The 25,359-nt window shown below is 43.3% G+C and overlaps 1 protein-coding gene across 2 annotated transcripts in view; it reads right to left on the reverse strand.

Annotated features, from left to right (window-relative positions):
* fermt2 (FERM domain containing kindlin 2) overlaps positions 1 to 24,224 on the reverse strand; it is a gene marked incomplete at its 5' end in the record, with an annotated part of 36,410 nt that extends 12,186 nt beyond the window's left edge. For both annotated transcript variants that reach the window (XM_079215167.1, XM_079215166.1), the window contains 5 exons: positions 508 to 610; positions 767 to 992; positions 4,818 to 4,946; positions 10,896 to 11,129; positions 24,068 to 24,224. In XM_079215167.1, the coding sequence (XP_079071293.1) occupies positions 508 to 610; positions 767 to 992; positions 4,818 to 4,946; positions 10,896 to 11,129; positions 24,068 to 24,224 (849 nt within the window). The remainder of the gene's footprint in view (positions 1 to 507; positions 611 to 766; positions 993 to 4,817; positions 4,947 to 10,895; positions 11,130 to 24,067) is intronic.
* Positions 24,225 to 25,359: the final 1,135 nt, after the last annotated feature.

Here is a 25,359-nt window from a genome sequence, read left to right on the forward strand (position 1 = left end):
TTTTATGTGAAGTACTTTGAATCACCTTGTTATTGAAATGTGCTATACAAATAAACTTGCCTTGCCTTATGCTATTTAGCGTCTAATATAGCCTCAGCCGAGTGGACTGCGGAAGTCTGGTAAGCTTCTTTCCAACTCATCAGATTCTTTTCTCAGATTTCGTGCAGCTCCCTCTGGAGCCATACAAAGCTTTATACAGCTTTGTATGTGCAGCAGTACTCCCCAAAACCTGTACACAGACTTTGATGTGTAAAACCGGTTGAATTCGCCTTTAGGTTGTCAGTATGTGTACTTTACAGGCTAAAATGCCTTTAAATTATTTAAAAGTATATGCATATCTATGCTGGTTGTGCTCTCTCAGGATACTTGGTGAGCATCCCTGTTACACAATGCTAGTGCCTTCTCTCTTTTTCTGAACCGATATGATGCTTTCTGGCACACCATGACCTCGACCAATGACTTATGGTCAGCAAGGTGAAATTGTACAGCATTGTCTATGGGCCGTACCTTAGGGTTGAGGTCAAAGAAACTGTGGTATTTAAACCTCAGCAGCAGCACCTCATTCTCCTTTACATCCTGCTCCATCAGAGACCTGGATGAGTCCAACCACCTGTACAGAGTGAATACAATGTCTTCTGAAACTAACTTTCTGCAGCATCTTGCAGTTATTTGGATCAGCTACAGTCTTAAACATATTGCAATCCACCACAGCATTTCAGACTATGATCAGTTTACCAAACCTAACCAGTAAGCAAAGTCCTCTCACCCCTGGTTGATTTTGGCTTTATCCAGCAGAGACTGGGGCTTGTAGAGTTTGACCAAGATGTCTGGAGAGGAGATTGGCTGGCTGACAGCGAGGATGCTGGGGTTCCCCTCAGAGAGGGGGCTGTCCCCAAACCAGGCAGTGGTGGGCGACAGGGGGCTACCGTCTCTGGAGTCATAGGTGGGGGTCATAGTCTTACTGTACAAGCCTGGACTGGAGTAGATGCTCCCTGAAAACATACAGTCATCAGTTAGTCCCTGATAGAGCAGGTCCCAAAAAAAAAAAAAAAAAAGAGATCATATTCATTAAAAGAAACAATTCAACAGACATACTTTTTTATTAAACAGTTAAACAGTCTCCAAAAACAATCAAATGAATACTCCCATTTCAAAGCAATGGCGTGCATATTCACAAATACTCTTCATCAACAAAAAAGGCATCAGGGGAAAAGGAGTGAACACTTAAAAACAAAAAAAAAAGCACACACACTTGCAGTCTAGCCAGGCCAGCTAGCGGTCAACAACGCCATGTGACTACCAGCCCACACTTTGCAGATGAGTGGCTTCAACCATGTCCTCCTGCTGATGGCGGGATTGATGTGGATCAGCATGCAAATGACGCAGAGCATGATCAGGGTCACTCACTCCCTTACAGTCAGTCAGTCAAAAACCTGCAGGAATGCACTGCACACAGCAAACTACTACACAACTCGCCACCGAGAGGAGGGAGGGAACACAGAGATATGAGTGGATGCATGGATAATAAGAAAAACATTTACGAATCTGAATACAATCAGCTCTAACAAAATAAAGTCAAAATCTTTCCTGAATAAGAGCTCCAAATTATTTACGAGATAATATATATGTATATTTTCCTTTTGTGTTTAAATAAGTCTTAATTATGGCTGCAAACATCAACAAACCACCAAAAGGAAGCTGTGTGCATTTCCTGTTGGCTGGCCTTATGGTAGTTTTTTTGGCCGCATATTCCCCATTCCCTCTCTCCCTCTGTGGGGCCGAGGTCAAGAAGCAACACTAGCTAAACCACTAAATCCCTTCGGAAATCAGGAAGTGGACTTGGTTTGTCAGTGTGAGTGTGCACGTGTGTGTTTGTGAGCGGAGGTCATGAGAACGTTTGGTGGTTCTTTCAAGGTTTTTCCCAAATGCTGAGTGCATCAGGTCAGAGAGTACTCCCATGTCCCAAAGTGTCTCTTGAGGAATACCACATATCCAGAGAGATCGTGTATAAGGTGAAAGCTGGCAGCTCATTAAAAATACAACGAAGCCTCCTCCATCCTGTTTACTGACTCCAATGCAGGCGAAAAGGCACAAAGAATGTTAACATGACTTGACTCCCTAATGCTCCCACACTGGGGATTCAGTGAGAGCTTAGATGGATGGAGCCAGACCACCATGGGCTGTTAAGACCAAAAGTAAAACATGAGAGGGTTGTCAATAAATTAAAGTGTCTTTAGTGGATTTGATTTTTAAACGCATTTCTGTGTGGGCTATTGGCTGTGGCATGTATGTAGGATTATGGACCAATGAACATCCTCCCGGTCCCGTTTTCTGACCTCTTTAAAAACCCTAACCCCCAAAACTGATACGAATTTACTTAAGACCATCTCAGTAATCACCTTTTTCAAGGGCAAAAAAAGTGATCAACAGTCAGCAGGCACAGTGAGCAGGCCTGGGGGAGCTGGAAGAAAAAGTGCGCTTTGAGCTTATTTCTAATGAGGCAAAGCCTTAATCATGTGGCGACCCCAATCAGCTGACTTCCTCTGGAGGAGCAGTCAGGTGACTCGGTGGTTAGTCTCACGTGACCTCAGCACTCTAGCTGTGAGAGGGTAGGGAGGAAGGCGAGGAAGCAGTGCTGAAGAGTAAAGGACAGAGGAAGAGGAAAGCTTACCTTTGACAGGTCCGATGTATATTACCTCAGAGGCTAGGATGAAAAGAGAAAGAGTAAGAGAAGAAAATACAGGAGATAGGTGGAGGGAAGAAGCGGAAGGAGAACAAACAAGATCAAGTGGACAGATTTAAGATACTGAAAACTCTACAAGAACAGGAGGAAACGGATGAGAAAAGACAAACGTAGAGAAATACAAGAACGGGGGAGATCTGTGGCATTTCCATGGGCACGGCCAACTGTTAGCCTCAGAGTGGATGACTAAGTTTTCCCCTTTGCAGAGGGCGATCACCCTGCATGACTAGTGAAGTTCCGTCGTTCCCATTCATAGGCATCCAATACAGAATGATAGAAACCCCCAGGCAAGGCGTTGGTCAACGTGACCCAGACATGCATGTATAAACTGCAGCCCAAATATAAAAAGTACTGGTTGTCTGAGGTATGTTGTCCATGCTGACAGGAAAGATAATTTGATACAGCAGGCACGTTAAGATGTGGTGGGTCCAGAGGGATTCGTGGACTGGCATCATGGACAACACCATGGCTCTTTTCTGAGTCACGACAACAGTTGATTAGTAACATGTTTTGTTTTTTTTAAATTACCAATTCTGAACATTACCAATTCTGTCAGGCACTTGACATGAGTGCATAGACACACGGGACATGGGGTTTCCGCAACAGTATATTTAAGGATAGAGGTTGAGGTTTTGGAAAAGGGCTGTCAGTCTTAAAAGTAGAAATAGTTGGTCATATTCTCCTCGTACGACCTTACTGGTCACCATCCATCCATGTAATTTGTAAAGTTAGACCATGGTGAGCTACAGGGAGCCCTCCTCTCTTCATCTCCCCAGTGGGGTGGAGTGTGCAGAAGCAGTTCGCTGCACAGGGGATGGTTGTGATTGTGATTGCATCGCTGCCTCTCGGCAAAACCTTGTGATTCCCATCAGGAGACCTGAGATAAGAGGCCAGCCCTTCCCGACAAGAGACAGACTAACGCCTTACAACTTGGCCATGAACTATACTCTCCGACTGTAGCATGTGATCCGATAGGAGGACGCAGGAAGTGTGACTGACGGTAAACAGATTCTGCACATTCCTGTTGAAACTGTTTCTCTGCACCACTTAATAGTGTGACCACAGTTGCCCACTGAAAACAAAATGCATCTACCAGAGACATCCACATAGAATGCCCTTAAAATGTAAGGAGGCAACTTAAGGTGTGATCAGCATGTGCTGTTCATAAAACACATTTTACATTTTCTAACCCTTATTCTACTTCGATAAAAGGGAAAATAGATACATAATCTGCTGCTAGCTTCACCGTCAGCAGAATTACTTTTCTTGACAATGAGCATTGTGATGGTTCACAGTCCACAATGATTGTCAGCCCCCTTTCGACTCACGTGAGAGTGCATCTATGTATTCTGAGCCGAGTCTAAGGAGCCAGTGGACAGAAGAGACCAACCCACACAAAGAGTCCCATTCACCCAGTCTCTTAGCGTCGGCTGTTTTGATTAATGCTGACTCTGTGACAGGAGCACAGCCCGTTTTGTTCTGCTCCTCTCTGCTCACATGGTTGTAACTCTCACTGGCGCAAGGAGGGAGGAGGGCCAGTATAGCTGTGTAGCCTGGTTTGGGTTTAGAATGGCAGCGTGACCAACTATGTGTGGAATCTCAACCATTCTTCGTCCTCCCTGCCAAGGAATTGAGAGCCAGGGCTGTAGATATCACGCAGACCTAAAACTCACACATTCATATTTGGTCACTGGACGCAGGGTGCAGCACTCTGGAGTTATCTTTGTGGTTTTCGAACCACAAGTGCAATCTCCCAAAAGAAAAGTACAAGACGCTCCATAGCAGCCAGGGGAACCTGTTATTCAACCTGCTGCTTGAGGGAAACGAGATTATTACTTTTCACAATGAAATACAAAAATAAAACTCAATGCTCCATAATTACTTTTGAGACCTTGAACCAAAACAGTTTGCGTGAGCTCATCAATAATACATGTGAAAAACTTGGCCTCTATTTATTTAATTATTTATTTATTATCATTCCTTCCTACTAACCCTTTTACATTCAGTTGTAATATTTAAGAGCACACACTGGAACAAGTGCACTCCACGTAGGAGTTGCCATCCATCAGCTCACCTGATCCAGGGGTTAACAGAGGACCCTCCAGCTCCAGATCGGCCTCCTCTGCCTCCTCCAACTTTTTCTTCTTCTTCTTGGGATCACGGGGCTTACGCAGTAGAGATAGCTCCTCTGGGTGGCGGATATCTGGAGGGAAGGAGAGCAAGAGGGTTTATTCCATGTCAAATCAACAAAATATTGCCTCACAACAAAGCCAAGCAAGACGACAACAAGTCACTAAAAGCATACTGTAACTTGTGTTGTTTCAACCACGGGCTTGAAATAAATCACATGACCTCTTGCAGAGCGCACAGACAATGTGTAGAGCGTGTAATGTAGGTGAATACAGAGTCATTGATGCAACTTAAATTGAAAAAGGTTTTGGGTAAAACAGCAGAGAAGTAAGAGCAAGCAAAGGAACAGAGGAGATGTGTATGAATTCTCGACAGCTGTGCACACGAGTGGTGGAAAATTGCAAATCCCTTTTCTCAGGGCCTCAACAAATCTTGCTTTAACGGTAATCCCCAACTGAGACAGGGCAGACACAACCTCTAACTTCTTCTTACCCTCCGTCCTCCTATTTTCCCTCTCACACACACAAAAACTCTTTCCAGTTGCTATTGGTGAGTAAAAGGAAGTGTCATTTATGGCATCTCAGTATCTTCAAAGAATATTTTTTTTTTTTTTAGAGTTTTTGTGAAAGCTGTGCTGTTCAAACCGTGTGTGACGCGTGTATAATATCCTAACCTGACAGTAACACACCAAACTGAAAATAATGACTAAAACAGAGCAGATTCTCCGCCCTCTTTTTCCTCCCTCCCTCGGGCTTGGAGGCCAGCGAGCCATCACTCACTAGCAGCAATGACATTTTCAAATTGGCTTAGGATGGTTCTGATGTAGTAGTGAGACAACCAGAGTGTGTCAGGACTAGAATAGATGGTGCTCGTCTGGAGGCAAGCACATCTGGATCCTCAGCTGGAGCCTCAGCTTTTCCATAAAAATCAATTAAGCAAGCAGATATTTGAGAGCCTTATTTTTTTATTTCCACTATGTTTTGTTCAGGACTGTTGGGAAAAAAGTCAATTTGTCATATCCACCGACATAAATCTCTTGATTTTCTCTTTTTTAAAGACTAAGGATTGGAAAGGTGTTGCAGACCGATTGAAGAGGCTGCTGATGGTGTTGAGGAGAGGAGGAGAGAGAGAGAGAGAGAGAGAGAGAGAGAGAGAGAGAGAGAGAGAGAGAGAGAGAGAGAGAGAGAGAGACTTGGCTTGATGAGAAAGCTTGTTTGGTTTGTGTAACTACAGCAAAAGCATTCCAGGAGTTTTAAGAACAACCAGATGGGAGCTCAACCTCTCTTTCTCTGCCTCCCTCCGCTTTCATTCTCGCTCTGCTGCAGCGATGAAGCGCAATCCCTGTGCCCTTATACAGCCATGCGAGTTGCAGGCGTGCTGCCGAGCTTTAGCCCCACTGAGCCCAATACACACATTGTAACCAACTGTGTGTACGTGGGGAGGACTGTGTCTCTTGGTGAGACATTGCACAGGCATGTGGCATTTTACTACGCAGTCACTTTTAATGTTCATTCTTATGACTCAAAAGCAAATACTTTGGTCACAAAATCTTTGGCAAATCATTACTCAATATGGTAAAAACTTTCCTGTAAAGGTAATATATTAGGAGTCTCTACTGAATTGTCTGGAAATTGTGGATAATGGGTGGGCGGTGGAGGAAAGATAATGTACGGATATGCTTTTTTCATCATTCCCGTGAAAGGGAGTAGAGGTGTAGTCGATACAATGGAGATGCAATGTCTGCTAAAGTATGACGAGTTGAAACGGATTGACTGATAGAAATAAAGAAATCAAGAAGAAAATATAAAATAAAAAAAATTGAGACGGGCAGGCATTACAGTCAATTTCTGCTGACATACTCAGTTGAGTGTTGAATTGAATGTTTATAGTGATGATTTAGGAATCAGGATCTGGAGGGAAAGACTGCTACGTCGCTCACCACATACTTGTGGCCGGTGTCAGCAGGACGGGTGAGTGGTGGTTAGAGTGCTTACAAAAGCGCGGTTGATTTCCATTAGCAGAAATGACACCTTAGACAATGAGACCCTGATCTTCCACCCTGCAGACATGTGGCAGTAACCAGGACTGGAGCCAGAGCAGAGGAGTTGACCGAGAGCCAGCTGGGCTTGCAAGATCCACTCTAGGAACACATGATTCACTGCAGTGAGTAAGGCCAACCGCAGAAGATTCACAAACACCGTCACATAGTCTAATTTTACAGCACCGAAGTTTACTGCACAAACAGTTTAAGACCCTACATGGACAAAAAAAAAAAATCAAAGAGCCGTAATCACCTTCTGTTTACCATCTGCATACTTCTTAATGTTATGAAGAGGTACTCATTGGGATGCAAGGCTGACTGATCAATACTCAAGAGCAATAAAAAGCTGTTGTTCCATGGAAGACTCATTAAAAGGAGAGGTTAAAGATAACTCGCATACCGCCTCAGTCTGATGGGAAAATGATAATAAGAATTTAATGGTGTAGATATTTTATAGTTTTTAAGAATTTAGCTGATGACAGTGAAGTACAGTGAAGTGGGGTTTTGGGCATTTAGTGATTTCTATGACTCAGTGGCATCACGGGGCACACAAATAGATCACTTTTGCTCTAACTATAAGAAAAAACAGAGACATTAATAGACCTCAGCTGCTTAGTGTCAGAGGTTCTCTGCATCCATCAGACAGGCAGCTAAAAATTTGCTAGACGGCCACTGAAAAAAGATAATAATGCACTTTAATTTAGGGGTTGGAACTGAGGAGAAACTGCCCTTCTCCTGTGTTATGACAACAGAGGCCTGCTCACTCGGGCCAGTCCAGCAGACCGCAGGTTGATGTGCCATAAATCTGCTGGATCAAAACGATAAAGCAACAGTAACACACAAATCTAAAAAGCGAGGAAACACCTCTCTGCAATACGCTCTCTCAGCGTCAACGTCCTTCTGCAAACTCATCCTCCTGCGTTTTTTATGTTGCACTATATTGACACACACACCCTCTCAATCACTTTCCTTTCCTGCCTGCTCATCAATTTCTTGAGACTGTTTTTTGACTCATTGTAACGTTTCAGTGCTGACAAATAAGAAAAAGTTACAGTATTGCTGCTGCCACTGGCATATTCCAGAGAATGCTATTGTGTCTCAGTTTTCCCACACATTGTAGCAAACAAGTGTTTACTAAAAAAACCACAGACCTTAAGTGGGTATTATCCTGAAGTGGGGCTTTTGCTGAGGGAAATGGTCTAATTTTTGTCCCACCTCAGGCCCACGGTCATGTGCTAGTCAGTGGTGAGGAGTACATTTTGTGTGCTGGCTCGCAGGAAGAGTAGAACAGAGTCCTGTCAGAGGGAGGAGGTGTATTAGTGTATTTAATGTGTTGGATGTGACCCAGGTTGTCTAGACGGGACAAGCTCATGTCTTGACTGTGACTCTTCACTAGGAAAAATTAACCTTAACAAAAGCCAGAGAAGTCCGTTCAGTGCCATTATCCTCCCCCTCTACAGGCCTGACTTTCCATTTCATAGAGCATTTTGAGCTAAAATACTTTGATGAATAATGTATTAGTTAACAGTTAAATGATTCATAGATTATCAAAGGTTAAGTTATTTATTTGCTGCTTTTATCAGTTTTATATAATTATAAACTGAATATTTTTGGGTTTCAAACTGTTGGTCAGAAAAAGCCATTTAAAGATGTCAGCGTCGGCATTTTTCACTATTGAAAAAATGCTCAATAGCTTAATCAATAAATAATCACTTGTTGCAGCCCTTTTTTTTACACTTTTAGAGAATTGTTGTTTTGCAACTAAGTGGAAAATCCCAAAAGCCTTTTTTTTTTCACTATCAAATGAGCAGTGCTGCACAGGATGTAAGAGCAGCCAACTGAAATCAGGGGTCAAAACGGGAGTGAAACTGAGGGATTTTCATGTACATCAACTTTTGCTGAGTCCTCCAGGTTCCCAGCCAGCCCAGATGGACTGTGTCTTTGTCAGGACACAGCTGCCATGGACATGGGAGAAGCACAGCAATGATAATTGGTTTGATGCTTTTAACTTTGAGTGTTTTGTAGATTTTCCACTCCATGGCACAGTCCCTGCCAGTGTTTGAGTTGTGCTAAAGAGACTGAAAAGCTGACTATGGCATAATATAACTATTAAACTGTGGAGTGAAATAACAAAAATAAAACCCTGGAGTGGGTGGGGATCAAAACAGACAAACACTGTTTGTTTCTAACCCTAACCCTATTGAGGAAAGAAACTTCTTTTGGAGCAGGAAATAGCTTATGTGTGACCATCTGACTGTACACACCACAGCCAAAAAATAATACAAAATCCAATCAATTAGTATGGGAAAAGGAACTGGGGCCAAAGTTGCACATCGCTGAAAACAAAAACAAAAATCTCCAATGACTTACTCTCCCCGTTTCTGTCTTCCAGTATATCTGCCCCTCCCTTTCTGCTGGCTGGAGCGAAGGCCATTTGGACAGGCCTCGTCCCTTCCTGTCCCATCGAGTCGCTATACTGTGCAGTTCACATGGAGTCAGCAGAAAATATGCACAGGAAATTGTAAAACTAAAAGTTGCCCAGATAACAAAAAAATGAAATGCTTCCAGAACAGAGCAGCTGTACGTCAGCGAAGTCAGCTGTCATACCCACAGTTAGTTAAGAAGTTTCCAACTGTCCGTCAGCACAAGTTCTGCTTTTTGGACGAAATAATGCACAGTTAAACAATAGCCAGTGACAACATCTTGCGACATCCTGCTGTGCGCGCCATGTCAGCCAAAAGAAATTTGTCCTGAATTTCTACGAAGCTGAAATAGATTTATTACAGAAGCAGCAGACACATTCCTATCAAGGCCTGAAATTCCTATAGGCCTGCGTCTCCCCTGCCTCCGCTTTCAAAAACAGTCTCTTTGTATATTTACACTAAATGAAATGTGCCATTTAGTCTCTTCATAAAAAGCTGTTGTTTTTAGTTATATTGGTGAGGGTTCTCCAAACCTGACTGGAGTTCAGTTTTTTTTTTCACAGGGAACTAGAATATTTTGCAGGAAAAAAGCAACATAATTTTTTCTGAGCACCGTAAATAAAAGCAATGACCAATCATGTTGTACGGATCAATTTGAATTGTGCATAACTTTATAAAACAACAATATGGAGGCTGTAATAGTCTGAATCAAGACAACAAACTTTATTACGCCTTGAGAAAGACAGTGTGCACCAGATCCACTACTTACGTTCATACCTTTCACAAAAAAAGCCCTAAACATATAATATTTGCAGGCGAGTAGTTGGTATTTTCGTGTTGTTTCTCCACTACGCCCCCCTGGTGCGTAAAGGCCTTAAGAGGCCGGGGCAGAGAGCGAGGTCTGAGCTGGGGAAAAGGTCACTGGGGTCCAGTGTGTGACCTCTGACCCGTCTGACAGGACATCGTGGTGCCAGGGATGGCAGATACTGATCGAGTGCGAGTGACCCTTCGGTATTACTTCCACCATGGGGGATAGTTAAATTTGGACATGATATTAGTGGAAGAGACAGTAGGTAAGCAAGACATTGAGCAATGTATGCTTTGGTGTGTGTCTGTGTTATAAACCTGAGACAGATTGATAATCTCTGTTTACTAAACATTACTGGGAGACCGATGGAGCCCAGGTTCCAAGGACATGACTGCAGAGCCAACAGTGGACTCCAGCATGCAGAGCTCAGACTGTGTTTAATAAACACAACAAATTGCCAGGGACAAAAACAAAGTGAGGAAGGACATGATTAGCTCTGTTTGATTAAAAGCATTTCCACAGCCTTTTCAAAAATAGTTTTTCTGGGAGATGTTTTTGGTTCAGCAGGGTGGGCACCGTCAGTAGGGACAAGAAAACTTGACAACTTTTCTACGCTCGTTCCCATAACTCTTCGCCAATCAGTCCCACCTTCATCTCACATTTGCGTTATGACCGTTTTCCACATCTCGACTAACATTATGAACATGTCTCTGCCAGCTGTCTTGTAAATGAGTCAGTCGCTCCACTTACTGAAAGTTTTGCAGATGTCGGACACAGCCTTGAAGACGCGGTCCGAGAAGTTGACCTTGACCTTCATGTGCTTCATGTTGGGCAGCTGGAGGCGCAGCAGCTTGTGCTGCGGCGTGAAGAGCAGCCTGGCGTCGGCTTGGATGCCGTACTTGTCCAACGTCCAGTGGGTTTTCAACAGCCATGTCTTCTTCTTCTCCCACCACAAAGCATGGTCGGACCAATCCTTCTTCACATCTAGGGAGGGAAAGAAAAATGTAGAGTGGATGAGTTTTGGTTATAATAACTGCAGAAATGCTAGAAAAAAAACACAGCAAAAGAATGTACTAGCAGTCTCTTTGCTAAAGAGCATGTTGCCATATTTATCTATTGACAGCAAGGTTAAGATATTGATGGCAAATGGAAAGTGTAACTAGAGCGGTCAGTCTGCAACCATCACACTGTACTGATCAGAGCTCAAAATATGTCCCTCCAGGGCAGAGGGTCACGATTGGGGTGAAAGGGTGGGAGGGGGGGGGGGGGCAGAAAAGGTTTGCACTGGGGCGGTGAAGTCAAAGTGGGAGGGAGGAGATGACCGAGTGTGTGAAAGACGTGGCTGTTTGTGTGACACCGCGGGGATATCAGGTTCATACCTCCCTCTTTGTTCAAAAGTCACACTGTGATCCCTCTAAAGCAGACACAAGCCACCCAAAACCCCACATAGCTCCCAGGCTTTCACTCCACAGGGGCTCAGAAACAATGGGTACCAACCTGTGGTCTCATGGTGTGTGTGTCTGACTTCAAGGGGAAGGTGAAAACCGCAGGGATTTAGGGGAACTCAAAGCAGCTGTTTCTGCAGATCACCTTGCTCTGGGTTCTATACGAGCAGCGCTGTGATGGGATGAAGTTGTGTTTAAACTGCCAATCACTTCAAAGCAAGAGGTATAAGTGGAAAAGGCAGAATCTCCCACACTCAAGAATGTGAGAGTTCCTTTACATCCATTTCTTATCTATGAATCACTTCAATGCAATATATTCGCAAAATAGCTAAAGTGTGTTAATCGGGTCAAAAAAGGTATCTCTTCACTTTTTAGTTACTTTATGTTCAAGTGTAAAAGCCTTATGATTGTTGACCTTGGATTACATGAAGTGGTGTCATTACTTCAGCATTAGTCCAAGAAGGCACTTCCCAAAGCAGGGTCTCATTTCCTCCACCCACATACTCCATCGCTTCTCCAGCCTATATCCTCTGGGTCTCTCTCTTCGCGCTCTCTCTCGCTCCAGAGTCAGTGTGTCCAGGCACAGATGTGGGTTTGTTTAGTCATCCTTTAATCAAAACAGTCGATCTGAACTGTTTCAACTGCAGTGTCAGCAGGAGTTTAAAAGGCACATTACCCTGATTGAGGACTTTTTCCCCTCAATAATAAGTACCATAGTGCTGCAACTTATGATTAATTAATTAATTGTTTTGAGAAAAAGACAGCTTTGATAAACATGAAAATATTCAATTTACAGAGATAAAAAGTGAACAGCAGCACATCCTCACATCTGGGCGGCTTAAACTGCCAATTTTTTGTTGTTATTCCTCAAATGACGTATTGACTATTAATTGTTAGAGCAATATCCAAATTGCTGGGAAAATAAGCATTAACCAAAATATCCATGCTTTAGGGTCCATGAATTAATTAAATATATATATATATATATATATAGCAAATTAATGCTGAACATTGCTGATGTAGAATCAGGAAAGAGCCTCATTAAGAAACACATCTACTTTATATTCAAGGCTGGTAGCAGATTATCTACATGTGGCAACATATTATATCCATGTATAACAGGAGGAAGGACACAGCTACTAATGGACTAAAATTACTCAGATACATGGCGAGCGAGCCAGCAGCAGTTTAGAAGTCATGGCGGTTTGGATTATTTCCACTGAAGTCCAACACTGCCTGATGTGTATTGCTTCTAATACTCATTGTGAAAGGAACATGGCAACAATGTTAAAAGTTAAGGGGAACTTGAATGTTGTTCTACATTGACCTCCTCCGTCTGTCAAACAGCCTGGTGTCATGGTAACCTAAACCTTGAGTGGCCCTTGGTTTCTATGTGCTGCTATCGTTTCCCCTGACCTTAACTTTACATAGCATCCATATGCTAGTTGACACTCTCCTGCTGATCCCGTCTAAAACCTGAATGAAAGGGATTAGCGGATTGACTGCTTAGAAACAGGAAACAAGACCCCTGTGATGTGAGTAAAGCAAACTGGGATAAGGAAGAGATTACACTGGTGATTAAAATGGGGAGGAACATTTTAAAAAGAGTGGCCACCAGCATCTCAATGCAGATGTCATTGTGAAGGCCCAGGGCCGTGTGAATAGATTCGGGGAGGACTTGTTTGTCAAGCTGTTGGGTGTTTTACCGTCCACTGCGCGGATAAACACTTGGTATTGGAGAGAAAACATTCCAAGCTTTCTTTCCGAGACCCTGTGTGAGTTACTCTAGCAGCATGGGGGTCTAGCTGTCATCGCTCCATTCTGATGCGTCAGCTGTGCGGAACACAACTTCATTGCTACCATCAACCAAACTGCTCCCTTAAGTGCACTGCAACTATTAAAAGGCTGAAATAATGAGAGGGAATAAGGAGAGGAACATTTTTAAATATACCAAATTATATTTTCATAACTCTGCTCACAGTTTTTCCTCTTACAACCTTGTAATTTCTGGTGTCTGGGAGCAATGCAGAACAGCTAGCGTCAACATTTGGCACTACGGTCTTCACCACAGACCACGTTCTATAGAAACGTCCTCATACTCAGCATGCATGGCCACCATACAGTCTGTGGCAAGGCATGAATGCACGCTTTGGCTGTCCCAGTTAGCCTCAACCTGCTCCCCATGGCCCCTGCTCCACTGTTTTTGTCCCCGCCCACCAGCAAAATCTTAATGGACATAGCCTTTCCTTCTGCTCGCTTCTGTCATTACACAGTGGTTCGATGTGTTGTGATTGGACGAGGGCAGCTTGCGTGGCGTCCATTGGGTTCTTTCAGCAACAAGGTGGTAACTCAATCTACAGAGAGGGAAGGAGAGAGGGCCAATGGCATCTCCAAGCTAAAAATACAGCCTGCCAAGTCTGACGTAATGCAGCAGGCAGGGGAGCGGAGGCCTAAGTAATTGGGTACATGAAATGTGGACCCACAGCCCGTCAGTAGACTCTGTGTGTGTGTGTGTGTGTGTGTGTGTGTGTGTGTGTGTGTGTGTGTGTGTGTGTGTGTGTGTGTGTGTGTGTGTGTGTGTGTGTGTGTGTGTGTGTCCGCGCGCGTGTAAGGAGAGCTTGAAAGACAAGGGGAATAGGAAAACCATGTTTTATGACCTCTGCAGGATATGAAAGACGATACAGAGTGTGTGTGTGTGTGTGTGTGTGTGTGTGTGTGTGTGTGTGTGTGTGGGGGGGGGGTAGAGAGGGAGGGTGTTCTTATCCATCCATTAACTACATTAGTTCTGTGCGATTGTGCGTGTGTGTGCTTTAACAAGCCAAATTAATCCATAAATTATGTCAAACAGTTCTTTTCATTCACCACCGCAGCTCTCTGACAAGACCACTTCCTTTGCTTTGAGCACCATATACCACAGCGAGAAAAAGACAGGGGATTATTGTGAATATTCAACAAAGCAATTAAAAGACAACAGGCCAACAAGGCCAAAAGTACCAAGTTTGCAGGACTTTAATTGAAATACAGGAAACTGAATTGTTCCTCCTTCCCTCTCCTCCCCATCACTCCTCTTTGCTCTCTCAATGCCTCCCCTCCTCGTCAGAATATCTGTGGTGTTTACATTAGGAGGCAGCTATGTTTATGGAGGCCTGCCTGTGAGGGGGAGGGGTACGACAGAAGAGACGAGGAGAAAGACTGAACAGGGGAGATGAGGAGGACGAGCAAAGGACATGGGAGGAGCTCCAAGAGGGGACAAAATAATATGGGACATAGCGGGCAAGCGTGAGGAGAGTCAAAATTAAAGTTTACATGCAGCTCCAATTTCGCATTAAATTGAAACACTGCCTTTAGAGAGACTTCTTACCGACAGACTTTGCGCACACACACACACACACACACACACACACACACACACACACACACACACACACACACACACACGCACACACACACGCACACACACACGCCGATGACTCAGTTGTCTGCTTTATAGTTTTATGGTTCTGTAAAAACTTGGTTATTTTTCCATCAAAAAGCAATTTTTCTGGATGCAATTCGTTTTAAATGGGTTGCTGACCAACATTATACTCTGCAAATTTGGGAAATCTGTATGACATTTCAATCAAATCAGAACATAGAAATGTGCTGCGTCTTAATTTGGATATTTCCGTGAGTAGACTTCCATGTAGTACACCGTGTACATTATGTACTTAGTGCATACATTTCGTCAGGGTGGTGCCGCATCAAATCGATCACAGCAGATGACTGCTTCTTGTTTGATTGATTGATTGATCGTCACCCGGCTTGTTTGGAGATTTTACTTTGAATTGCTTGTGTGTGCCCCGTTTCACGCGAGGTGGACAATACACTGGCATCTCCACCCTTTTCTTCCTTTTGCTTCAGAGCCAAGATAGCGACCGTTGAGGCCGTGATGTTCCACACTCAACTATCGGACCGTTACGAGCACACCATTTTAGCAGTCATAGCGCACTGCATTTTTACATACTTGTCAGTGTGAACGCACCGATGCATTCAAAGTAACAAGTGTAAGTATGAAATAATTTAAGTTGAGAAACAGCACTGCAAAATTAAACAGCAAAATTAGATACACATACACATAATACACATCAACTCTTGAGTTGATTTTATGATCAGTTGAAGTGCTAAAAATACATTGAGACTTGGCACTGGGCTTTGCACTAGAAATCAATACATCCTTTATGTTGCATGTGCACTCAGTGACTCATATTTACTATTTATTTGGCTTTAACCAGCAAAGCAGTAACAGTCAGCTAACACGCACAACAGTAATCCAGACTCATCTCTAGCATTTTCAGCCATCAGCTGATAAAAACATTACATCTGGGTGAGGCTGGTCATGCCGTTTCCTTGGTGACTCCTGGCTGACGCCGTGGGGGCAATGGTGCGACACGACAACTTGTTTTCATACACAACAAAGACAGAGATGCAGGTTTGTCAGTCTTACACATACACACAATCTCTGTATCAGCTTTCACATCCTGCAGAGGTCATAAAACATGGTTTTCCTATTCTGTCCACCCTTGTCTTTCAAGCGACAGACAGACAGAAGCACGCACGCACACATACGCACACGCACGCACGCATCTGAGGCAAGGTGAAGGTTGGTATTGAACAGCAAAGATACAGAAAGCAACTGTTATGCACCGTCCTTAAATTAAATCTTCTGTAAATGTTTTTTTAAGGCATTCACTTGCTTGTGCAAGATAGTATCAGCATCAGATACCTCACATGTATAGAACAAGTTTGATAGAGACAGGTGATGACACAATCTGTGTGGCAGACACATGAGATACAGTCACACAGGATTACAGTGGACGATTTGCAGCAGACAAACTCGTTTCTGGTCTTGTGACGGATGTTAAACAGATAACAAACTAAACCCAGAAGGCATACGTGTACTGCAACATTTCCATCTGGTACACAACCAAAAGTGTGTAATACTGACAACTAGGGTTGGGTATTGATTGAAAAAATAATAATTACAATACCAGTATTAATACCAGTACCCTTGAAGAGATAAGGAAACCAATAGAGTACTTCATTTGATTCCCATCATGAGAGTGGAGGCTCCATGCTCCAGCTAGCTAAATCAGCGCCACACTGCACAGAGCTCATTCAGCATTTACCGCTGATAACGCCGACCACCGACTCATGATGGCGGACTGCGTTTTCGCGGAAGTCTACGCTCAGTCTCCGCCGCTAAGCTTATTTCAGTCAGTTATTATACAACAGCTCAGCTTCCTGCCAATAGTAAATCAAACGGGACATTTATCACAGTCATTAAATATGCAAAACACACCTGAACCCTTTCAAGCTGTCAAACGTTACCTGACAAATCATTTGGACAAAGAGACACTTAGCGCTGCCATTAAAGCGTTTTAGGCTGCCGAAACAAGAAATACAGGTTCATTGAGGTGGTGGCCTGCCAGTGATACACAGCTCACGCAAGTGAGAGATCATTAAGGTCATGGCTGGTCTAAAAGGAGTCGGGGGACATTGTGGCAGACAGAAATTGATTTAATTCAAAAGTGTTATACTGCCACTACGGCAGTATAACACTTTGGATAGACAAACCCAGTCTAAACACAGTCTAAATCTAGATTATTTCTATTTTTCAGAGAATAAGATGCTGGCTGATTTCACATCAGATACGAGCACACAAATCCAAAATGTGGTCATCAATGGATAGCCTTAAGAATAGAGGATGAGCTCGGACTACACTGGTAACACTCAGGCTTTCCATCTGAAATGGTGAAATGGGATGATACCCGACCTTTGTTGCATCATGGTTCAGGTCTCACTTCATGTGACAGCTCCAAAAAGGAGGAGATTAGCCTGCTTTGCTACAACTGAGGTCGACAGGTAAAGTGGTGGAGGCAGAATCATGCCTTATACTCAGTAAGACAATAAAGATATTTCTTTCGAAATCTTAACAGGAAATCTGGGAACATCCAGCCTGTTAGAGTAAGAAGAGAGAGCAACAGGCTTTGATGCATTAGGAGAGGCCAGGAGGGCCATTAGACAAACCTCCTTAGAGACAGATAGTTTGTATCCATTTGTGTCATAATACAAACACAGCAAAACAGTGTCCCCTCTGCCCTCACACAGCTTTATACAATTAAGTGTTCAGGGACCCGGTGGAATAATGACGTTACAAAGAAATTCTGGGACTAAGATCAATGGAGCAGATAGACAATATTCATCTGTCCTTCTACCCATGAACACATCCTGCCAGGCCCCCCTGATGCTTCTGAGAGTTGAACAGGAAGCTCAGCAGCTTCTCACTGAATTTCTCTAGAAACCTGTATTGTTAAATATTTAACAATTAGCTGATTTATCAATGAATAAATGAGCAGACCAATCTGATAACCAATGAATCACTTTAAAGTACAAACACTTTCCGAGTTCTAGCTAATTAATTAAGACATTTTTATTTTATATACATTGTAAATGTAGTGCTTTGTTTGACTGTTGGTCAGAAACAAATATCAATTCAAAGACATCATTTTTGATGACTTGATCTAAGTTTTTTTTTTAATAATTTTGAGGAGAGATGCATGTGTTTTATGCAAATAACCATGATAGATGACAATAACAAAGTAATGCAATCATTTTAACGAGTAAAGCTCAACCCCAAAAATAAAGTCTATGAAAACGAACACCTCACTTGCTGCTTTGCCCTGTAAAAGGATAATACAGGGACTGACTGCGAGGCGGAGAAAAGTTTAAATGAATGAAAGGGGGGCTGAGAACTTGGACAAAAAACGTCATATCAGTTTACTCCATTAGCACACAGGTGTGTGTGGTGTTACAACAGCAATGTGCTGCTCTAACATTTCATTCCAAGGGATCTAGTGCCACTACAGGAAGGCGAGAGGGACAAAAAGCAACAGGCTTCCGATTCCCAAAAGGTGCCATGAAAGTTTGTCCCCTCTGCATGTTTAAAAAGTCCAACACAACTAATTAGATCGCCCTGAACAAGCACAGCAGTTCTTTCATGAAAGTAGACAAAGAGTGATTGTAATTGCTTCTAACATAGCAGATTAATCATGCTGAACTTTTCCAATTCGTGTCCTCATTTTCTTGAGGCCCTAGTACCCTGTTCATGGTAATTCTTCATGAGATATTTGGAGCATCAAGCATTTGATACGGTTCCCACATGACCCTTCATGGAGGAGCTTCATCAAAATACTGTCAAGGTCAAGTTTATTTCAGTCTTAACCAAAACATTTCCTTGAACAATCTGCAAGTAATTAACTTGGTAGGATAGCACGGTGTTACTTCAACAGCTGGTTTCCTTCACTGACATCATAGTTCTGAAGCATTCGTCAAGGACTGCTCATAGGGAGGTAACTTCTCCAATCCATCTGGTAGCACATGTGACATTCAGACAAACGCTTCATTCAATCTACTGTCTGCACTGCCAAGCAGAATATTGACCAGAAGAAATAATCAACATAATTAAAAAATATATATGCTTAGCTTGAGTGGGCGGCTAAAATGAACTTGCTATACGGGAAACACTGATGCATGTGAATGTATAGGCTGAGTACAGAACAGCACAATCACTGTAGCATCTTGCTAGTGAAACAGGAAAGCTCTGGCCTGGGCAGGACCGCTACTTAGGCTAACTACTTCCTGTCCTGAGAGATTAGAGAGCAGGATGATCACAGGCTGCCAGGCCGTTTCTCACTTGGTAATGACAGACATTTAGGATGGCTCCACCGTCACAATCAATGAGTCGCATGATACAGTGACATATCTGTACTGTGTGTAAGGGCAAGCTGATACAAGGAGAGGGAAAGTGGTTGTAGACATCCATCTAAGAAATCTCACACTCTCCTGGTGTGTGATGTTAAATGTCAAGAGATGTTCACAACATCAAGACAGATGTGACTATAGTATCTCAGCTCTTCATCTCGCTCTCTGTAAGGACTGAAGAACCATCTTTCCCCTCAGCCCAACAGAATCATATCCTAAAAAAAACCCACAGAGGGCAGGAAGGCAGGAATGCAAGGAAGGCACAAGGGAGAAGGCGCATAAAAAAAGCCCAAAGGAAGTTCAGCATCCTGTGTTAAATCACGTCTGTTTCCTAATGAAACCTGCGCTCCATTGTCAAAACCGAAGCTATCTCCCTCTGGTCACCCCAACCGCCAGCAGACAGCATCTTGACGTTGCAAAAAGGACACAGAGCTCAAAAGGCTGACAGCATTATCTTGAAAATCAAGTCCCCTCTTAATGAACATTATAACTTTAACTTTCTGTTTCGTAAGTGGTGCCTCAGGGGTGGAAAAGAAAAAAAGAAAGAGATTGTTCCTTAAAATTACAGTTCTAACATGATTAGCTTGAACAAAATTGAAGTCTATGTGGGCGGATGAGGCGATTCACTTGCGATGTGAATATGTAGGTCATCGCAAATACAAATCACACATTTTCTTTGACACGCAGGGAAAGTTTTTGCGGCCGGCTGGTACTACGGCAGCCAAAAACTGCAGGCCCCTAACTGGAAACAACCACATGAACTATCAAGAGTCACACTGGACCAATTAGTTCGCTCAAGTTCTATTCATGGCACATTGAACAGTCAGCACAGACAAACCTGGTTCAGAAGTCATGAGAAAGGGGAACAATGTGTACTTTAATGTTTCCTATTGATCATCAAGCCTTGCTACGTGGCCGGAGGAGCGGATTGTGTCAAACATTAAGGAATGGCTTCCAAGAAAAGTGAGACAAAATTTCAAAATATGTATTTTCCACAAAACCTATTTCGATGAAGTTGGAATGAGAGGGAGGGGGGAAACAGAGAGAAAGGAAAGGAGGGAGTTGACATAGGGAGGGGGAGGTGGATGAAGCAGGCAGCGGAGAATCCAGCAATGACGGCAGCGACCAGAGAACCACATGCCAAACACTGGAAGTCATTTCCTGCTTCATCGAAGACTTTTATGGAATTTTAGCAGCGTGGCTCACGTCACAACGGGAAGGAAAGATGGCGCGAGAAAGCTCAGGTCCTTCTCACCCCCCCTCCTATCTCTCTCTCTCTCTCTTTCCCTCCCACTTTCTCCTCCAGCCAGTCCCTCTACCCTCAGCTGTCTTTTGTGAGGCAAAGCAGAGCCAAGGCAACTAGGGTATCTCCAGCAATGCAACTGTAACAACAACAAACGCACCAATAATTTACGTTTGCTAGCTACTCATGCTGCTCATTCCATGACTTGCTTTTTCAGTGGTTTGCACAATTAGCTAAAATGTGTTATTCCCATCTATAGGCTTGACAGGCTTGAGAGTCTGAGGCCTTGACTCCAGGGGCAAGAGTACATCATTATCAGAAAAAAGAGCCCTTTCCACTCCAAGTGTGTGCAAAATAACAATGCATGTGTGTGAAACATTGATAGCTTAAGCACTTACTGTAAACCACAGCTTACCTGATTTAAATGCAATGTAACTTGCGAAAAATCCCTTTAAATCCAATAAATCTCCCGCCAGCCAATGTTGTTTGTGCAATATTTGTTTTCCCATCTAAATGGCAATATTAGCTTTTAGAGAGGAAAAAATGGTCAGAGAAAGCAGGATTGATGGTAAGCAAGGAGGGATGAAAGGATCGCAAGAGTGGGGGACCAGGGGGTGGTGAATCAGCCGGCTTTAAATACTGCTCTCTTGGAGGGGAAATGGAAGCAGCGTTCGCTACCGTGATCAATAGCTAAGTGCCTTCCTGGCATTTGTCTATTTAATCCATTATCGAAGGCCATTTGAGCCTGCAACGTGGATGAAAGACCTGCAGCTCACAGGAAGAGTTGAAAAATGGATGCAGGATACATGTTGGCGAGACACACCCACCGACCTGCACGGCCCTGCTCACGCGTGGAAACGCGCGCACAAATACTACTAATGAGAACACTGGCCATCGTGCAGGACAGCTGACTCACAAGCACATACTGCTTCTGCATACAGCAACACATGTTTGATAGAAAGAAGAAGAAAATAAAAAAAGACAGAGCACCATTAACCCTCATGGAAAGCCATTACAGAATCACAAAAGCTCCTTCATTTTAGAGTGTGAGGAAGGACAGAGAGATTTGTCATTGCACCAGGATGTCCTTTCAATGTGAGACTGACACATTGCCTGCCAACACTCTGTGGCATCCGCGTGTTCCTTCTCACAGCACCATGTATACGTGCATGTGCACATGTACAGTGTCCTATGTATAACCACCACGTCCAAGCAAACAGTGGGTATGCGACAGCACTTCAGAGGTGTTCAGTGAGGACTGTGCAGCATTGTCACCAGTGCGAGCTGGGAGGTGTAGAGACGGGTCACTGGGGAAAGAAATCTGTTGGTTTACCATTTCCTTCAATCTCACAAAGTAACTCAGTCATTTGAACAGATTTTTTCCTCTCACCTCAGATTGCAAACGAACAATAATACATAGCTTGGTGTTGGTTTTTACAAGTCACTGAAAAATCATGTTGACGGTATTATTTCTTTGGACAAATTTGAATCAAGAGCTTCATTTATTCTGTCCCAAATGAGCCGAAAGACAATGTATATTTTCTCTGCTGCTGAAAGCACATCATTGCTTATTCCAAATGCAAAATAGTGTACAGTTCCCTGCAGTGCGTGGCCATGTGGAAAACCCACGTTGGCGAGTTAATGATTACAACGGAAAAACAACGTGTTGACTCAGGGCAGGAGGGAGATGGCAGTCAAATGAAATGTCCCCACACTCACTTTGTGAAACCAGTCAAGAGGCACAAAGACACTCTCCAACACTCACAGAGCAGTTTGATCTCAGCTCTGCTTCTCAGTTAGAGGCTCGATTACCTTCAGGCATACTACAGTAAACTAATTTAACTGCAGTAAAGGTGTTAGTAGTACGATATTGTGGAGGGAAGTTGAACAGAACAGAACAAAAACTAAGGCTTATATTTCGATAAGACAATGGAAAAACCACGCACACCCATGTCCTGTTATTTTACTTTGGTGCAACAACAACCAACAGCCAATCACGGTCAACAAATCCACACTGTCGTCAAACAGCCAGAATCCATAAAATATAAATAAAGGTCATCAGCAAATAGCTACATCCTTAAGAAAAGGAAACTAGGATTGAGGACAACAATAGAAAAACACCATGCTATTGTCAACTTGTTACTATGACTGACACAATTTTAAAACACATGAAGCCAAATTGATTTCTTTAACAAACAAATATACAAATAGCCACCACTGAAAGACTGTCGCCACACTACACCTCAGAGAAGGTGTCACGTCCAGAAAGGTCATACCCTTCAACCAGAACTGAACAAAAAGGGCAAACACAACTCAAACAATGGATAAGGCCTGGCCTTGAGTGACGTTGGCGGTTGGAGGACCAATGAATTCATGTCGTCCCACACGCGGCAGCAACATTGCACTCGCCGAGCATAGATGCTGCTCAGCACAGACGACCACAGAGAACAAAGACCTCAATTATGTGGAGCTCTAACAGGAGAGCTAAAAACGGGACCGTGGGCAGGGAATAAAACCTTGGAGCGCTGCAGGAATGCTGAGCGTTCAAGCACCATCAACACACAACACTGTCACTCCCAAATCGCACTGCCACCAGTGAACTTTCTCCAGCCTCCATGAAACAGGGCAGTGTTCAAGAGGCTGTAACAGAGGACCCTTATGCTTACTTTCACCCAAAACTTGTCAAGTGCGTGACTGCAGCTACAGAACAGTGCATGATACAGTGGGGGGAGGTGTGTATGGTTTCTTTATACCTTTGGTTACTGACCCATTTACACTGCAGGGTAACAAAGAGGAATATTAACCCCTGAAAGGAAAGTCCACAAACTCATGGAAACTCAACAAAGGTCCAAGACAGACAATTACTCAGTATGTTGTCTACACAGTTAGAAAATGCATTAAACAAAACAGGTTCCTTTATATCTACAAAGACAATAATGCAGCTTGTTCCCAACCTCTAGTTTCATATGCTTTCGCTCAGTGTTCCTGGCAGAAAGCATGCTTTTAAGTTCCCAGACTTGACAAAGTTGGAGAATGTCTGTTCTTAACTTTGGCCAGTATTGAGAAACAGTCTGTACACTTGCATAGCAGTGTGGCATTTACTGAGAAGAATCTGACTTCTCAGAATGATAACTATTTGAAGAAAAGAGGTATTTATTGCCCAACAAATATGAACAGATAACACACGTCTGTCATTGACACAAGGTAGAGTCATGAGTTCAAATGAAAGGGCCTCTATTACTGCCAACCACATCCACTATTGCAAATGGAATGAAACTTAAATCTGAAGACTCACGGTGAATTGCCGTCATTTCTATAGTGTCAAAATTAGTCAATTAAAACTAGGATCAAGCCTGTTTATTACACTTTAGATCTTTGAACTGCTCTGGCCGCTGCACAGCAGCAGCCGCGTGCTTGCATACACACATACATACCTAGTTTCTCCACGAGTTTGAGCATGACTCCGCCGATGTGGATTTCCCCAGTTACCCTCAGCGACACGTCCCTGTGGAGGTCAGTGACGTGCATCTTCAGTTCCCACGTCCCGTCGGCGTAGCAGCCATCGGGCATCCGGATCCCGTCCAGCGCCATCCTGTTAAACAGACCACACAGTCAAGAGGGGAGAAGGTCCAGATGAAATTCTGTCACACCGGAGTGAAAAGAAACCTTTTGACCCTCTGGAAAGGAATACATGTGGTGCAAAGCCCATGCACGCAAGGTCTTGAGAGAGAACTGTACCCTGTTAGATATCAAGCGGACCCGAGGCTGATATTTCTGCGCATTTGCACTTTGGAGGCGTGTAAAATAACTAAGTACATTTACTTGAGTATTGTTCTTGAGCACAGTACAATACTTAAGCTTTCAATACTATAACAGGGTCAAGGGGTGGACAATATGTGTGTGCCATCAGACATTTTGCCATTACACAATGCTGTACCGTGGTAGCTATACCCTTTTTTACAGAGGGTCAAAGTCAGTAGACGATTCATGGTTGGTACGACTCAACCTGTAACAGTTGTGTAATGTCTGGAAGAGTTTTGCAAAGTCTTAAAAAGTAACTCTGATTATGTCATATGGATGACATCAGGGTTACTGTATGTCACCTTGTACTGGGAATACAGATGTTTAATAAAAAGCCAACCTTATAGGGGGGTAAGAGGGGAGTTTGAACAACAGGGGGCTTTTCCAATCACGGTACAAAACTAAATCATAGGTAATACAGTACATTTGGTTTTAATTAAGTTTCTTGATTTGGTGGGGGATACAATACACTAGATTTGACAAAAACTGTTTTTCCAATTGATAGATCAATACGGATTGTATTTATATTGCCCATCCCCAATGTTTAACCCGTTATATGTTTAAATATATTGCTGCTGATCAGTACAATTTTGAAAGCAGAACTCGTTACTTATGGAGTATTTTTTTTCTCCATTCTGCTATTTCACTCTATTCAGGTATGACGTACTTCCTCCAACATTTGCATACGGTTATGAAAATACTACATTGGCGGCAGATGAGATATGTTCGCTCACTAACGCACATTTGACCCTCATTGGACGATTTAGAAACGGGATGAAGGTGAACATCATCATCATCATCATCATCATCATCGTGCTCGTGGCTGGGAACAAGACGCGCCCTGTTGTGTGAAGTCACTGCCAGAAAAGTTACATTACTGTCTGTCATTCTGATCTGATGGAGTCTAATCAATAAACACGGCAAA

Source organism: Taurulus bubalis, assembly GCF_910589615.1.
Source record: "Taurulus bubalis genome assembly, chromosome: 1".
Taxonomy (NCBI): domain Eukaryota; kingdom Metazoa; phylum Chordata; class Actinopteri; order Perciformes; family Cottidae; genus Taurulus; species Taurulus bubalis.